The sequence below is a fragment of the Salvelinus alpinus genome, chromosome 11, assembly GCF_045679555.1.
Source record: "Salvelinus alpinus chromosome 11, SLU_Salpinus.1, whole genome shotgun sequence".
Taxonomy (NCBI): domain Eukaryota; kingdom Metazoa; phylum Chordata; class Actinopteri; order Salmoniformes; family Salmonidae; genus Salvelinus; species Salvelinus alpinus.
In genome coordinates, this window is record NC_092096.1 from 14,057,884 (window position 1) to 14,076,395 (window position 18,512).

Genomic DNA, 18,512 nt, shown 5'->3' on the forward strand with positions numbered 1-18,512 from the left:
AGATGGAGCAGCCCCCTATCCACATCGACAGGACAGTAGTGGAGAAGGTGGAGCGTTTTAAGTTCCTGGGCGTACACATTACAGACAAACTGAAATGTTTAATCCACGCAACAGCGCCTCTTCATCCTCAGGAGGCTGAAGAAATTTAGCTTGTCACCTAAAACCCTGACAAACTTCTACAGATGCACATTTGAAAGTATCCTTTCGGGCTGTATCACCGTCTGGAACGGCAACTGCTCCGCCCACAACCATAAGGCTCTCCAGAGGGTAGTGAGGTCTGAACATCGCATCACCGGGGGCAAACTACCTGCCCTCCAGGACACCTACACCACCCGATGTCACAGGAAGGCCAAAAAGATCATCAAGGACAACAACCACCTGAGCCGCTGCCTGTTCACCCCGCTATCATCCAGAAGGCGAGGTCAGTACAGGTGCATCAAAGCTGGGACCGAGAGACTGAAAAACAGCTTCTATCTCAAGGCCATCAGACTGTTAAACTGCCATCACTAACATTGAGAGGCTGCTGCCAACATACAGACTCAAATCATTATCCACTATTAATAAATGGATCACTAGTCACGTTAAATAATGCCACTTTAATAATGTTTACATATCTTATATTATTCATCTCATATGTATATACTGTACATTATACCATCTATTGCACCTTGCCAATGCCGCTCGGCCATCGCTCATCCATATGTTTATATGTACATATTCTTATTCCATCCCATTACATTGTGTGTATAAGGTAGATGTTGTGAAATTGTTAGATTACTTGTTAGATATTACTGCACTGTCGGAACTAGAAGCACAAGCATTTCACTACACTCACATTAACATCTGCTAACCGTGTGTATGTGACCAGTAATATTTGATTTGATTTGATCCATTCTGTCTGTCTGTCTGTCTGTCTGTCTGTCTGTCTGTCTGTCTGTCTGTCTGTCTGTCTGTCTGTCTGTCTGTCTGTCTGTCTGTCTGTCTGTCTGTCTGTCTGTCTGTCTGTCTGTCTGACTGACTTTCCTAACCCAGCCACATCCATCCTGACTGTCTCTTTGACTGTCCTCACCCAGCCACATCCATCCTGTCTGTCTGACTGACTGTCCTCACCTAGCCACGTCCATCCTGTCTGTCTGTCTGTCTGTCTGTCTGTCCTCACCCAGCCACATCCATCACGGACACCGACGTCTTGCTTCCAGACAAACTAAACACCTTCTTTGCCCGCTTTGAGTATAATACAGTGCCACTGACGTGACCCGCTACCATGGACTGTGGGCCCCCCACTCTCCTTCTCCGTGGCCGACATGAGTAAGACATTTAAACATGTTAACCCTCGCAGGGCTGCTGGCCCAGATGGCATCCCTAGCCGCGTCCTCAGAGCATGCGCAGACCAGCTGGCTAGTGTGTTTACGGTCATATTCAATCGCTCCTTATCCCAGTCTGCTGTCCCCACATGCTTCAAGATTTTAACCATTGTACCTGTACAAAAGACGCCAAATATAACTGAACTAAATTACCATCGCACAATAGCACTCACTTCTGTCATCATGAAGTGCTTTGAGAGACTAGTCAAGGATCATATCACCTCCACTTTACCTGCCACCCTAGACCCACTTCAGTTTGCATACCGCAACACTGGAGCGTTCTCAGCCCTCTCCTGTACTCCCTGTTCACCCACGACTGCATGGCCATGCACGCCTCCAACTCAATAATCAAGTTTGCAGATGACACTACAGTGGTAGGCTTGATTACCAACAACGAAGAGACAGCCTACAGGGAGGAGCTGAGGGCACTCGTGGTGTCGTGTCAGGTAAACAACCTCTCACTCAACGTCAACAAAACAAAGGAGAAGATTGTGGATTTCAGGAAACAGCAGATGGAGCAGCCCCCTATCCACATCGACAGGACAGTAGTGGAGAAGGTGGAGCGTTTTAAGTTCCTGGGCGTACACATTACAGACAAACTGAAATGTTTAATCCACGCAACAGCGCCTCTTCATCCTCAGGAGGCTGAAGAAATTTAGCTTGTCACCTAAAACCCTGACAAACTTCTACAGATGCACATTTGAAAGTATCCTTTCGGGCTGTATCACCGTCTGGAACGGCAACTGCTCCGCCCACAACCATAAGGCTCTCCAGAGGGTAGTGAGGTCTGAACATCGCATCACCGGGGGCAAACTACCTGCCCTCCAGGACACCTACACCACCCGATGTCACAGGAAGGCCAAAAAGATCATCAAGGACAACAACCACCTGAGCCGCTGCCTGTTCACCCCGCTATCATCCAGAAGGCGAGGTCAGTACAGGTGCATCAAAGCTGGGACCGAGAGACTGAAAAACAGCTTCTATCTCAAGGCCATCAGACTGTTAAACTGCCATCACTAACATTGAGAGGCTGCTGCCAACATACAGACTCAAATCATTATCCACTATTAATAAATGGATCACTAGTCACGTTAAATAATGCCACTTTAATAATGTTTACATATCTTATATTATTCATCTCATATGTATATACTGTACATTATACCATCTATTGCACCTTGCCAATGCCGCTCGGCCATCGCTCATCCATATGTTTATATGTACATATTCTTATTCCATCCCATTACATTGTGTGTATAAGGTAGATGTTGTGAAATTGTTAGATTACTTGTTAGATATTACTGCACTGTCGGAACTAGAAGCACAAGCATTTCACTACACTCACATTAACATCTGCTAACCGTGTGTATGTGACCAGTAATATTTGATTTGATTTGATCCATTCTGTCTGTCTGTCTGTCTGTCTGTCTGTCTGTCTGTCTGTCTGTCTGTCTGTCTGTCTGTCTGTCTGTCTGTCTGTCTGTCTGTCTGTCTGTCTGTCTGTCTGTCTGTCTGTCTGTCTGTCTGTCTGTCTGTCATCACTGATGGTCATTAGAGCAACACAAACACAGTAGCATACAAGCAGGAAAGAGGCCATGGCTATATCATCACCAGGTAACTCACCTGTCTGCTGTAAACGTATTGTACTACATTGGACCTATTCCACATACTGTCTAATACACCAGGTGTAGGTAACTCACCTGTCTGCTGTAAACGTATTGTACTACATTGGACCTATTCCACATACTGTCTAATACACCAGGTGTAGGTAACTCACCTGTCTGCTGTAAACGTATTGTACTACATTGGACCTATTCCACATACTGTCTAATACACCAGGTGTAGGTAACTCACCTGTCTGCTGTAAACGTATTGTACTACCTTGGACCTATTCCACATACTGTCTAATACACCAGGTGTAGGTAACTCACCTGTCTGCTGTAAACGTATTGTACTACCTTGGACCTATTCCACATACTGTCTAATACACCAGGTGTAGCTAACTCACCTGTCTGCTGTAAACGTGTTGTACTACATTGGAACTATTCCACATACTGCCTAATACACCAGGTGTAGGTAACTCACCTGTCTGCTGTAAACGTATTGTACTACATTGGAACTATTCCACATACGGCCTAATACACCAGGTGTAGGTAACTCACCTGTCCGCTGTAAACATATTGTACTACCTTGGACCTATTCCACATACGGTCTAATACACCAGGTATAGGTAACTCACCTGTCTGCTGTAAACGTATTGTACTACATCGGACCTATTCCACATACGGTCTAATACACCAGGTGTAGGTAACTCACCTGTCTGCTGTAAACGTATTGTACTACATCGGACCTATTCCACATACGGTCTAATACACCAGGTGTAGGTAACTCACCTGTCTGCTGTAAACGTATTGTACTACATCGGACCTATTCCACATACGGTCTAATACACCAGGTGTAGGTAACTCACCTGTCTGCTGTAAACGTATTGTACTACATTGGACCTATTCCACATACTGTCTAATACACCAGGTGTAGGTAACTCACCTGTCTGCTGTAAACGTATTGTACTACATTGGAACTATTCCACATACTGCCTAATACACCAGGTGTAGGTAACTCACCTGTCTGCTGTAAACGTATTGTACTACATTGGAACTATTCCACATACGGCCTAATACACCAGGTGTAGGTAACTCACCTGTCCGCTGTAAACATATTGTACTACCTTGGACCTATTCCACATACGGTCTAATACACCAGGTATAGGTAACTCACCTGTCTGCTGTAAACGTATTGTACTACATCGGACCTATTCCACATACGGTCTAATACACCAGGTGTAGGTAACTCACCTGTCTGCTGTAAACGTATTGTACTACATCGGACCTATTCCACATACGGTCTAATACACCAGGTGTAGGTAACTCACCTGTCTGCTGTAAACGTATTGTACTACATCGGACCTATTCCACATACGGTCTAATACACCAGGTGTAGGTAACTCACCTGTCTGCTGTAAACGTATTGTACTACATTGGAACTATTCCACATACGGTCTAATACACCAGGTGTAGGTAACTCACCTGTCTGCTGTAAACGTATTGTACTACATTGGAACTATTCCACATACGGTCTAATACACCAGGTGTAGGTAACTCACCTGTCCGCTCTGAGCTGACACACAATCCCCAGCACATCCACCACTCCCTCCAGCTCCAACTGACGACAGCCTATCGTCGTGGCGATGAAGCAGCCCGTTCGGCCAATCCCTGCGCTGCAGTGTACGATGACGGGTCCCTGCGACGGGGAGCTCGTCCTGTCCTCCTCCACGTCTCTCATCAGCTGGAGCAGGGGCTGGGCGCTGTCTGGGGTCTTATGGTCCGGCCATGATGTGTACCAGTAGTGCTTCACCACACGACTCTGGGCCCCTTGCTGTGAAAGAGACAAAGACACACAGAGTTTGAGTAAGACCAAGATTGTGGTTTCAGTCTAGTTTACAGTAACTGTCCAGTGTTTACAGATTTCTATGAAATATGACCTATAATCAATGACAATGTGAGTAAAATAGTTTTCCTTCTAAACATTTTTTATAAATTATGTTATAAAGCAGCTTTTCTGTTTTAAAATGGTTTGGGCGTACCCCAACAACAGAATGGTGTGGTCGTACCCCAACAACAGAATGGTGTGGTCGTACCCCAACAACAGAATGGTGTGGGCGTACCCCAACAACAGAATGGTGTGGGCTTACCCCAACAACAGAATGGTGTGGTCGTACCCCAACAACAGAATGGTGTGGGCGTACCCCAACAACAGAATGGTGTGGTCGTACCCCAACAACAGAATGGTGTGGTCGTACCCCAACAACAGAATGGTGTGGTCGTACCCCAACAACAGAATGGTGTGGTCGTACCCCAACAACAGAATGGTGTGGGCGTACCCCAACAACAGAATGGTGTGGGCTTACCCCAACAACAGAACGGTGTGGTCGTACCCCAACAACAGAACGGTGTGGTCGTACCCCAACAACAGAACGGTGTGGTCGTACCCCAACAACAGAATGGTGTGGGCGTACCCCAACAACAGAATGGTGTGGTCGTACCCCAACAACAGAATGGTGTGGTCGTACCCCAACAACAGAATGGTGTGGTCGTACCCCAACAACAGAATGGTGTGGGCGTACCCCAACAACAGAATGGTGTGGGCTTACCCCAACAACAGAATGGTGTGGTCGTACCCCAACAACAGAACGGTGTGGTCGTACCCCAACAACAGAACGGTGTGGGCGTACCCCAACAACAGAATGGTGTGGGCGTACCCCAACAACAGAATGGTGTGGTCGTACCCCAACAACAGAATGGTGTGGTCGTACCCCAACAACAGAATGGTGTGGGCGTACCCCAACAACAGAATAGTGTGGGCGTACCCCAACAACAGAATGGTGTGGGCGTACCCCAACAACAGAATGGTGTGGGCGTACCCCAACAACAGAATGGTGTGGGCGTACCTCAACAACAGAATGGTGTGGGCGTACCTCAACAACAGAATGGTGTGGGCGTACCCCAACAACAGAATGGTTTGGGCGTACCTCAACAACAGAATGGTGGGGTGTACCCCAACAACAGAATAGTGTGGGTGTATACCGGTCATAAAAAATATTAACGCGAGTAGATCGCTGATTGGTCAGTTCATCATCCTCTATGAGAAAATAGCAAGCATTTTGGAAACGGTCTGTTTGAGATAAACATTTGAGGGTTTTTGAAGTGTTTTATTTTCTCCAATTTATGCTTTGGTCAGAAATACGACTAGGGCCTATAGGATGAGTCAACAAAACATGAACTTTTAAAAGTGTAGATTTTCAATGGAGAGTTAATGAAGTGTATAGTAAATGGATAGAAACCCACAGTGATCCAGTATGGTCATGTAAAGAATGGGTTTCATCACTAAGTGATAAAGTACCTTCAGGGTGAGGGTACGGCAGGTGTAGTTGTCACACTCTGTCACGTTGTTAATGAGCACCTCCACCTTGCCATAGATACCGCGCCTCTCTGGCCAGTACAGAACACATTTCTGGAACAGACAACATCATTAATCACTACACATGTTATCGTATCGCCAATCATTATTGATCCAGTGTATTAAACCCTGTCAATAACACATTATGTCATGTATAACAGGATTATGTCATGTATCCTGTCAAATTTACATGTGTAGAATCACGTACATATTTGTTTATACCTATGGGTTCCTGTGTGTGTGTGTGTGTGTGTGTGTTAGGGTTGAATATTTTCCCGGGTATTTAAAAAAAAAAATCCATCCCGAGAATAAATCCCTTTTCTCCCGGAGTAAACCGGTATTTCCCGCCAAAACCATAAATGTCATTCTAAAGCATATAAACCATATAAATATGCTTTATATTTAATTAGATTAGAGCTTTGATCAGCATGATAAATCAAGCCTGATGCTACCTGAGACTGATGAGCCATACAATAAAGACATTTTATGAAGATTAGCTGACTGCTTGCTGTCTGGAAACAGCTCTGTCTCAGCTGTCTGGAAACAGCTCTGTCTCAGCAGTCTGGAAACAGCTCTGTCTCAGCTGTCTGGAAACAGCTCTGTCTCAGCTGTCTGGAAACAGCTCTGTCTCTGCTGTCTGGAAACAGCTCTCTCTCAGCAGTCTGGAAACAGCTCTGTCTCTGCTGTCTGGAAACAGCTCTGTCTCAGCTGTCTGGAAACAGCTCTGTCTCTGCTGTCTGGAAACAGCTCTCTCTCAGCAGTCTGGAAACAGCTCTGTCTCAGCAGTCTGGAAACAGCTCTGTCTCAGCTGTCTGGAAACAGCTCTGTCTCAGCTGTCTGGAAACAGCTCTGTCTCTGCTGTCTGGAAACAGCTCTGTCTCAGCTGTCTGGAAACAGCTCTGTCTCTGCTGTCTGGAAACAGCTCTGTCTCTGCTGTCTGGAAACAGCTCTGTCTCAGCTGTCTGGAAACAGCTCTGTCTCTGCTGTCTGGAAACAGCTCTGTCTCTGCTGTCTGGAAACAGCTCTGTCTCTGCTGTCTGGAAACAGCTCTGTCTCTGCTGTCTGGAAACAGCTCTGTCTCTGCTGGAAACAGCTCTGTCTCTGCTGTCTGGAAACAGCTCTGTCTCTGCTGTCTGGAAACAGCTCTGTCTCTGCTGGAAACAGCTCTGTCTCAGCTGTCTGGAAACAGCTCTGTCTCTGCTGTCTGGAAACAGCTCTGTCTCTGCTGTCTGGAAACAGCTCTGTCTCTGCTGTCTGGAAACAGCTCTGTCTCAGCTGTCTGGAAACAGCTCTGTCTCTGCTGTCTGGAACAGCTCTGTCTCTGCTGTCTGGAACAGCTCTGTCTCTGCTGTCTGGAAACAGCTCTGTCTGCTGTCTGGAAACAGCTCTGTCTCTGCTGTCTGGAAACAGCTCTGTCTCTGCTGTCTGGAAACAGCTCTGTCTCTGCTGTCTGGAAACAGCTCTGTCTCTGCTGTCTGGAAACAGCTCTGTCTCTGCTGTCTGGAAACAGCTCTGTCTCTGCTGTCTGGAAACAGCTCTGTCTCAGCTGTCTGGAAACAGTTCTGTCTCTGCTGTCTGGAAACAGCTCTGTCTCAGCTGTCTGGAAACAGCTCTGTCTCAGCTGTCTGGAAACAGCTCTGTCTCTGCTGTCTGGAAACAGCTCTGTCTCAGCTGTCTGGAAACAGCTCTGTCTCTGCTGTCTGGAAACAGCTCTGTCTCAGCTGTCTGGAAACAGCTCTGTCTCTGCTGTCTGGAAACAGCTCTGTCTCTGCTGTCTGGAAACAGTTCTGCTGTCTGGAAACAGCTCTGTCTCATCTGTCTGGAAACAGCTCTGTCTCTGCTGTCTGGAAACAGCTCTGTCTCTGCTGTCTGGAAACAGCTCTGTCTCTGCTGTCTGGAAACAGTTCTGTCTCTGCTGTCTGGAAACAGCCCTGTCTCTGCTGTCTGGAAACAGCTCTGTCTCTGCTGTCTGGAAACAGTTCTGTCTCAGCTGTCTGGAAACAGCTCTGCTGTCTGGAAACAGCTCTGTCTCAGCTGTCTGGAAACAGCTCTGTCTCAGCTGTCTGGAAACAGCTCTGTCTCTGCTGTCTGGAACAGCTCTGTCTCTGCTGTCTGGAACAGCTCTGTCTCTGCTGTCTGGAAACAGCTCTGTCTGCTGTCTGGAAACAGCTCTGTCTCTGCTGTCTGGAAACAGCTCTGTCTCTGCTGTCTGGAAACAGCTCTGTCTCTGCTGTCTGGAAACAGCTCTGTCTCTGCTGTCTGGAAACAGCTCTGTCTCTGCTGTCTGGAAACAGCTCTGTCTCAGCTGTCTGGAAACAGTTCTGTCTCTGCTGTCTGGAAACAGCTCTGTCTCAGCTGTCTGGAAACAGCTCTGTCTCAGCTGTCTGGAAACAGCTCTGTCTCTGCTGTCTGGAAACAGCTCTGTCTCAGCTGTCTGGAAACAGCTCTGTCTCTGCTGTCTGGAAACAGCTCTGTCTCAGCTGTCTGGAAACAGCTCTGTCTCTGCTGTCTGGAAACAGCTCTGTCTCTGCTGTCTGGAAACAGTTCTGCTGTCTGGAAACAGCTCTGTCTCATCTGTCTGGAAACAGCTCTGTCTCTGCTGTCTGGAAACAGCTCTGTCTCTGCTGTCTGGAAACAGCTCTGTCTCTGCTGTCTGGAAACAGCCCTGTCTCTGCTGTCTGGAAACAGCTCTGTCTCTGCTGTCTGGAAACAGTTCTGTCTCAGCTGTCTGGAAACAGCTCTGCTGTCTGGAAACAGCTCTGTCTCAGCTGTCTGGAAACAGCTCTGTCTCAGCTGTCTGGAAACAGCTCTGTCTCAGCTGTCTGGAAACAGCTCTGTCTCAGCTGTCTGGAAACAGTTCTGTCTCTGCTGTCTGGAAACAGCTCTGTCTCTGCTGTCTGGAAACAGCTCTGTCTCAGCTGTCTGGAAACAGCTCTGTCTCAGCTGTCATGGACAGTTTACTCCGCTGGTATCAGTCAGTGAGGTTTAAACTTGGTCGTTCTAAGAAATACTGCACTGAATGTATCACCTGAAAGAGGTATGCTAGGACATCTATATATAGGGTTATATATCAACCTACAACAGCATTACCTATTTGGAATCATCTTATACAGGGGGAGATGTGTACATTAGAAGCACATTCAGTCCTTATATTAGTGTAGCATAGACTACGCTGCAGCAAATGCAGTCCTACTGCGCTCCATGCTGAGAGGTGCTGTCTGCCCGCACCAGGAGCGTGGATGACTGATCATGGAGAGAGCAGAGGATGTAGAGAAACCAGATTTCAACATCACGTATAATTTAACAGTTCCATTTCACGTCACGTCATAATAAATCATTTATTATTATTTATAGTTCTTTCACTGTTATTTATCCCGGGAAAAAGGGAGTGGGTTTGGGCGGTAAATCTCTGTAACCCGGTTCCCGCTATTCAACCCTAGTGTGTGTGTGTGTGCGTGTGTGTGTGTGTGTGTGTGTGTGTGTGTGTGTGTGTGTGTGTGTGTGTGTGTGTGTGTGTGTGTGTGTGTGTGTGTGTGTGTGTGTGTGTGTGTGTGTGTGTGTGTGTGTGTGTGTGTGTGTGTGTGTGCGTGTGTGTGTGTGCGTGTGCGTGCACCCGTACCTCGTTCTTCTCCCTGAGCTTGGTGATCATGATGATGACAGGACAGTCTTCCTGCCAGGCCATCTGCCAGAAATCATTCACTGTGTTGATCATGGGACCCTGGGTGGCGATGTAGGCCTTCTCATCGCCTAGGTAACCCTGCAGAAACAGAGAGAGGGAGGGAGGGAGGTAGGGAGGGAGAAAGGGAGGGAGGGAGAGAGGACTATTAGCAAACTGGTACACAGGAATTCTTGACTGGACCAAAACAGTTTTTGTAAACCGTCACTAGACAGAGGACTAGCTTGTTAAGACATGATGAATGGACAGGTTGTTAAGACATGATGAATGGACAGGTTGTTAAGACATGATGAATGGACAGGTTGTTAAGACATGATGAATGTACAGGTTGTTAAGACATGATGAATGGACAGGTTGTTAAGACGTGATGAATGGACAGGTTGTTAAGACATGATGAATGGACAGGTTGTTAAGACGTGATGAATGGACAGGTTGTTAAGACGTGATGAATGGACAGGTTGTTAAGACGTGATGAATGGACAGGTTGTTAAGACGTGATGAATGGACAGGCTGTTAAGACGTGATGAATGGGCAGGTTGTTAAGACGTGATGAATGGACAGGTTGTTAAGACGTGATGAATGGACAGGTTGTTAAGACGTGATGAATGGGCAGGTTGTTAAGACGTGATGAATGGACAGGTTGTTAAGACGTGATGAATGGACAGGTTGTTAAGACATGATGAATGGACAGGTTGTTAAGACAGCAGAGTCACTAACCCATTCATTAGGTGTTCATATTTCTGTCTTAATTAATGTGTGCTGCTATTTATTTATTTAAAATACATTTTTATTTAACCTTTATTTAACTAAGCAAGTAAGTTAAGAACAAATTTACAATGGCGGCCTACCCCGGCCAAACCCGGACGACGCTGGGCCAATTGTGCAGCGCCCTAATGGACTCCAAATCAGCAGGTCTGATTATCCTCTATGGTGTTAACTACTGTCCAGGGAGATAAACCACAGCAGGTCTGATTATCCTCTATGGTGTTAACTACTGTCCAGGGAGATAAACCACAGCAGGTCTGATTATCCTCTATGGTGTTAACTACTGTCCAGGGAGATAAACCACAGCAGGTCTGATTATCCTCTATGGTGTTAGCTACTGTCCAGGGAGATAAACCACAGCAGGTCTGAATATCCTCTATGGTGTTAGCTACTGTCCAGGGAGATAAACCACAGCAGGTCTGATTATCCTCTATGGTGTTAACTACTGTCCAGGGAGATAAACCACAGCAGGTCTGATTATCCTCTATGGTGTTAGCTACTGTCCAGGGAGATAAACCACAGCAGGTCTGATTATCCTCTATGGTGTTAACTACTGTCCAGGGAGATAAACCACAGCAGGTCTGAATATCCTCTATGGTGTTAACTATTGTCCAGGGAGATAAACCACAGCAGGTCTGATTATCCTCTATGGTGTTAACTACTGTCCAGGGAGATAAACCACAGCAGGTCTGATTATCCTCTATGGTGTTAACTACTGTCCAGGGAGATAAACCACAGCAGGTCTGAATATCTTCTATGGTGTTAACTATTGTCCAGGGAGATAAACCACAGCAGGTCTGAATATCCTCTATGGTGTTAACTACTGTCCAGGGAGATAAACCACAGCAGGTCTGAATATCCTCTATGGTGTGAGAAAAGAGAAAACGAGTGTGACGTCCCATATGGCACCCTATTCCCTATATAGTGCACTACTTTAGACCAGAGCCCTATTCCCTATATAGTGCACTACTGTTGACCAGAGCCCTATTCCCTATATAGTGCACTACTTTAGACCAGAGCCCTATTCCCTATATAGTGCACTACTTTAGACCAGAGCCCTATTCCCTATATAGTGCACTACTTTAGACCAGAGCCCTATTCCCTATATAGTGCACTACTTTAGACCAGAATGTAGTGCACTAAATAGGGAATAGGGTGCCATTTTGGAGTCGACCTAGTAGTTGAGCTTCCTGCAGTGACTACAGGGGAAGTGACCCTATTGTATCTGCAGCCCAACGGGTCATTAGAGAGTGAGTTCACTAGTTCCTCCGGTCCTCGTCTCTTTCTCCTTCTGTTCTCTCCATAGACTTACATCAGAAACAATGTCCTCGCTCCCCTGGCCTCACTGCTACGCTTTTCGTTCCCAAGATGTATAAACCCGATAAGGAGAATCTGAAGTTGTTTGTTTAAAAAGGAAACAATAACTTTAAACAAACCCAGTCTTATATCACACCACTCAGTTCAACAACACTGATGTGTTATATAATATAACATGAAATATGACTGCATAAACTAAGCTAAAGATGACCAGTTAGAATCCAGGGTGATAGAATGAAAAAAATCTGACTACGTTTCATGAGTTCAGATCTAATCTCTAATCTGTTTTAATCTGGCTATGCATACCTGTACAGACAACTTTAATCTGTGTTTTAATCTGCCTATGCATACCTGTACAGCCAACTTTAATCTGTGTTTTAATCTGGCTATGCATACCTGTCAAGCCAACTTTAATCTGTGTTTTAATCTGATTATGCATGCCTGTACAGCCAACTTTCAGGAAAAGCTTTTTACCTGTTCATTATGAGAGCGCTATCATGTGTCATTTTGTCTCTAAGAGATCACTGTAGTTTCACAACCACAGCATCCACTTGGTTTGGTTTCAGAACTCAATGTGTTAACAAACAATGGTGTGTGTGTGTGTGTGTGTGTGTGTGTGTGTGTGTGTGTGTGTGTGTGTGTGTGTGTGTGTGTGTGTGTGTGTGTGTGTGTGTGTGTGTGTGTGTGTGTGTGTGTGTGTGTGTGTGTGTGTGTGTGTGTGTGTGTGTGTGGTGTGTGTGCATAACTTACCCTAATGTAGTTGGCGTTGATGTAGCTGCTGAGAGGGTCGAAGGAGCTCTTGGTCCTCAGGATCACTCTGGAATGTGGATCTACAGGAGACAATAGATCTGTTAGTAACTAGAGGGTTCTAGCTAATAGATTCAGATAGATATGTTAGTGACTAGAGGGTTCTAGCTAATAGAATCAGATAGATATGTTAGTGACTAGAGGGTTCTAGCTAATAGAATCAGATAGATATGTTTGTGACTAGAGGGTTCTAGCTAATATAATCAGATAGATATGTTAGTGACTAGAGGGTTCTAGCTAATAGAATCAGATAGATATGTTAGTGACTAGAGGGTTCTAGCTAATAGAATCAGATAGATATGTTTGTGACTAGAGGGTTCTAGCTAATATAATCAGATAGATATGTTAGTGACTAGAGGGTTCTAACTAATAGGATCAGATAGATATGTTAGTGACTAGAGGGTTCTAGCTAATAGAATCAGATAGATATGTTAGTGATGTCATGTTTTGTCATTGATTATCATGTCTTGTCCCTGTGCTTCCCTTCTATTCGTTTCCCTCTGCTGGTCTTATTAGGTTCTTTCCCTCTTTCTATCCCTCTCTCTCCCCCTCCCTCTCTCCCTCTCTCGCTCTCTCTCTCTATCGTTCCGTTCCTGCTCCCAGCTGTTCCTCATTCTCCTAACTACCTCATTTACTCTTTCACACCTGTCCCCTATTTTGCCCTCTGATTAGAGTCCCTATTTCTCCCTCTGTTTTCCGCTTCTGTCCTTGTCGGATCCTTGTTTGATGTTTGCTGTTCTGTGTCCTTGTTCCGCCCTGTCGTGTTTTTGCCTTCTTCAGATGCTGCGTGTGAGCAGGTGTCTATGTCAGCTACGGCCTGTGCCTTCCCGAAGCGACCTGCAGTCTGTGGCCGCGTCTCCAGTCGTTCCTCTCTACTGACGAGAGGATTTCAGTTTTCCTGTTTTGGATTTACCTAAGATAATATCCAGGAGTATCGGTTTTTGTTTAAGACTGGAATAAAGACTCTGTTTCTATTAAGTCGCTTTTGGGTCCTCATTCACCAGCATAACAGAAGGATCCGACCAAGAATGGACCCAGCGACTACGGATTCTCGCAACACTGCCGTCGAGTTCCAGGGAGCAATGCTCGGCAGACACGAGCAGGAATTGTCTGCTGCTCGTCATGCCGTTGAGACCCTGGCCGCTCAGGTCTCCGACCTCTCAGGACAGTTTCAGAGTCTTCGTCTCGTGCCACCAGCTACTTCCTGGTCTTCCGAGTCTCCGGAACCTAGGGTTAATAACCCACCATGTTACTCTGGGCAGCCCACTGAGTGTCGCTCCTTTCTCACCCAGTGTGATATTGTGTTCTCTCTCCAGCCCAACACATACTCTAGAGAGAGAGCTCGGATCGCTTACGTCATATCACTCCTTACTGGTCGGGCTCGGAAGTGGGGCACAGCTATCTGGGAGGCAAGGGCTGAGTGTTCTAACGATTATCAGAACTTTAAAGAGGAGATGGTACGGGTTTTTGATCGTTCAGTTTTTGGGAAGGAGGCTTCCAGGGCCCTGGCTTCCCTATGTCAAGGTGATCGATCCATAACGGATTACTCTATAGAGTTTCGCACTCTTGCTGCCTCCAGTGACTGGAACGAGCCGGCGTTGCTCGCTCGTTTTCTGGAGGGACTCCACGCTGAGGTTAAGGATGAGATTCTCTCCCGGGAGGTTCCTTCCAGCGTGGACTCTTTGATTGCACTCGCCATCCGTATAGAACGACGGGTAGATCTTCGTCACCGAGCTCGTGGAAGAGAGCTCGCGTTAACGGTGTTCCCCCTCTCCGCATCTCAACCATCTCCTCCCACCGGCTCAGAGACTGAGCCCATGCAGCTGGGAGGTATTCGCATCTCGACTAAGGAGAGGGAACGGAGAATCACCAACCGCCTTTGCCTCTATTGCGGTTCTGCTGGACATTTTGTCATGTCATGTCCAGTAAAAGCCAGAGCTCATCAGTAAGCGGAGGGCTACTGGTGAGCGCTACTACTCAGGTCTCTCCATCAAGATCCTGTACTACCTTGTCGGTCCATCTACGCTGGACCGGTTCGGCTGCTTCCTGCAGTGCCTTGATAGACTCTGGGGCTGAGGGTTGTTTTATGGACGAAGCATGGGCTCGGAAACATGACATTCCTCTCAGACAGTTAGGGAAGCCCACGCCCATGTTCGCCTTAGATGGTAGTCTTCTCCCCAGTATCAGATGTGAGACACTACCTTTAACCCTCACAGTATCTGGTAACCACAGTGAGACCATTTCCTTTTTGATTTTTCGTTCACCTTTTACACCTGTTGTTTTGGGTCATCCCTGGCTAGTATGTCATAATCCTTCTATTAATTGGTCTAGTAATTCTATCCTATCCTGGAACGTTTCTTGTCATGTGAAGTGTTTAATGTCTGCTATCCCTCCTGTTTCTTCTGTCCCCTCTTCTCAGGAGGAACCTGGTGATTTGACAGGAGTGCCGGAGGAATATCATGATCTGCGCACGGTCTTCAGTCGGTCCAGAGCCAACTCTCTTCCTCCTCACCGGTCGTATGATTGTTGTATTGATCTCCTTCCGGGGATTCTCCCTGAAGGGCGTGTTGTCGGGTTGACTGTCTGGGGAATTGAGAGACAGGTAAAGCAAGCACTCACTCACACTGCGTCGCCGCGCGCTTGTCCTAGTAACCTTCTGTTCGTTCCTGTCTCTACTCGTCTGGCTGTTCTTCAGTGGGCTCACTCTGCCAAGTTAGCTGGCCACCCCGGCGTTCGGGGTACGCTTGCTTCTATTCGCCAGCGGTTTTGGTGGCCTACTCAGGAGCGTGACACGCGCCGTTTCGTGGCTGCTTGTTCGGACTGCGCGCAGACTAAGTCAGGTAACTCTCCTCCTGCCGGTCGTCTCAGACCGCTTCCCATTCCTTCTCGACCATGGTCTCACATCGCCTTAGACTTTATTACCGGTCTGCCTTCGTCTGCGGGGAAGACTGTGATTCTTACGGTTGTCGATAGGTTCTCTAAGGCGGCACATTTCATTCCCCTCGCTAAGCTTCCTTCCGCTAAGGAGACGGCACAAATCATCATTGAGAATGTGTTCAGAATTCATGGCCTCCCGTTAGACGCCGTTTCAGACAGAGGCCCGCAATTCACGTCACAGTTTTGGAGGGAGTTCTGTCGTTTGATTGGTGCTTCCGTCAGTCTCTCTTCCGGGTTTCATCCCCAGTCTAACGGTCAAGCAGAAAGGGCCAATCAGTCGATTGGTCGCATATTACGCAGCCTTTCTTTTCGAAACCCTGCGTCTTGGGCAGAACAGCTCCCCTGGGCAGAATACGCTCACAACTCACTTCCTTCGTCTGCTACCGGGCTATCTCCGTTTCAGAGTAGTCTTGGGTACCAGCCTCCTCTGTTCTCGTCCCAGCTCGCCGAGTCCAGCGTTCCCTCCGCTCAGGCTTTTGTCCAACGTTGTGAGCGCACCTGGAGGAGGGTCAGGTCTGCACTTTGCCGTTACAGGGCGCAGACTGTGAGAGCCGCCAATAAACGTAGGATTAAGAGTCCTAGGTATTGTCGCGGTCAGAGAGTGTGGCTTTCCACTCGTAACCTTCCCCTTACGACAGCTTCTCGCAAGTTGACTCCGCGGTTCATTGGTCCGTTCCGTGTCTCTCAGGTCGTCAATCCTGTCGCTGTGCGACTGCTTCTTCCGCGACATCTTCGTCGCGTCCACCCTGTCTTCCATGTCTCCTGTGTCAAGCCTTTTCTTCGCGCCCCCGTTCGTCTTCCCTCCCCCCCCCGTCCTTGTCGAGGGCGCACCTATTTACAAGGTACGGAAGATCATGGACATGCGTTCTCGGGGACGTGGTCACCAGTACTTAGTGGATTGGGAGGGTTACGGTCCTGAGGAGAGGAGTTGGGTTCCATCTCGGGACGTGCTGGACCGTTCGTTGATTGATGATTTCCTCCGTTGCCGCCAGGGTTCCTCCTCGAGTGCGCCAGGAGGCGCTCGGTGAGTGGGGGGGTACTGTCATGTTTTGTCATTGATTATCATGTCTTGTCCCTGTGCTTCCCTTCTATTCGTTTCCCTCTGCTGGTCTTATTAGGTTCTTTCCCTCTTTCTATCCCTCTCTCTCCCCCTCCCTCTCTCCCTCTCTCGCTCTCTCTCTCTATCGTTCCGTTCCTGCTCCCAGCTGTTCCTCATTCTCCTAACTACCTCATTTACTCTTTCACACCTGTCCCCTATTTTGCCCTCTGATTAGAGCCCCTATTTCTCCCTCTGTTTTCCGCTTCTGTCCTTGTCGGATCCTTGTTTGATGTTTGCTGTTCTGTGTCCTTGTTCCGCCCTGTCGTGTTTTTGCCTTCTTCAGATGCTGCGTGTGAGCAGGTGTCTATGTCAGCTACGGCCTGTGCCTTCCCGAAGCGACCTGCAGTCTGTGGCCGCGTCTCCAGTCGTTCCTCTCTACTGACGAGAGGATTTCAGTTTTCCTGTTTTGGCTTTACCTAAGATAATATCCAGGAGTATCGGTTTTTGTTTAAGACTGGAATAAAGACTCTGTTTCTATTAAGTCGCTTTTGGGTCCTCATTCACCAGCATAACAAGTGACTGGAGGGTTCTAGCTATTAGAATCAGATAGATATGTTAGTGACTGGAGGGTTCTAGCTAATAGAATCAGATAGATCTGTTAGTGACTAGAGGGTTCTAGCTAATAGAATCAGATAGATATGTTAGTGACTGGAGGGTTCTAGCTAATAGAATCAGATAGATATGTTAGTGACTAGAGGGTTCTAGCTATTCGAATCAGATAGATATGTTAGTGACTGGAGGGTTCTAGCTAATAGAATCAGATAGATCTGTTAGTAACTGGAGGGTTCTAGCTATTAGAATCAGATAGATATGTTAGTGACTGGAGGGTTCTAGCTAATAGAATCAGATAGATATGTTAGTGGCTAGAGGGTTCTAGCTATTAGAATCAGATAGATATGTTAGTGACTGGAGGGTTCTAGCTAATAGAATCAGATAGATCTGTTAGTGACTAGAGGGTTCTAGCTAATAGAATCAGATAGATATGTTAGTGACTGGAGGGTTCTAGCTAATAGAATCAGATAGATCTGTTAGTGACTAGAGGGTTCTAGCTATTCGAATCAGATAGATATGTTAGTGACTGGAGGGTTCTAGCTAATAGAATCAGATAGATCTGTTAGTAACTGGAGGGTTCTAGCTATTAGAATCAGATAGATATGTTAGTGACTGGAGGGTTCTAGCTAATAGAATCAGATAGATATGTTAGTGGCTAGAGGGTTCTAGCTATTAGAATCAGATAGATATGTTAGTGACTGGAGGGTTCTAGCTAATAGAATCAGATAGATCTGTTAGTAACTGGAGGGTTCTAGCTAATAGAATCAGATAGATATGTTAGTGACTAGAGGGTTCTAACTAATAGGATCAGATAGATATGTTAGTGACTAGAGGGTTCTAGCTAATAGAATCAGATAGATATGTTAGTGACTGGAGGGTTCTAGCTAATAGAATCAGATAGATCTGTTAGTAACTGGAGCGTTCTAGCTATTAGAATCAGATAGATCTGTTAGTGACTGGAGGGTTCTAGCTAATAGAA

The 18,512-nt window shown here is 46.7% G+C and overlaps 1 protein-coding gene across 1 annotated transcript in view; it reads right to left on the reverse strand.

Annotated features, from left to right (window-relative positions):
- The window catches only part of ptprr (protein tyrosine phosphatase receptor type R), a 43,713-nt gene that overhangs the window by 13,801 nt on the left and 11,400 nt on the right, over positions 1-18,512 (reverse strand). Inside the window, exons 4-7 of the mRNA XM_071331762.1 lie at positions 12,889-12,968; positions 10,000-10,137; positions 6,324-6,434; positions 4,528-4,799 (exon numbers count right to left, since the gene is read on the reverse strand). Of these exons, the coding sequence (XP_071187863.1) occupies positions 4,528-4,799; positions 6,324-6,434; positions 10,000-10,137; positions 12,889-12,968 (601 nt within the window). The remainder of the gene's footprint in view (positions 1-4,527; positions 4,800-6,323; positions 6,435-9,999; positions 10,138-12,888; positions 12,969-18,512) is intronic.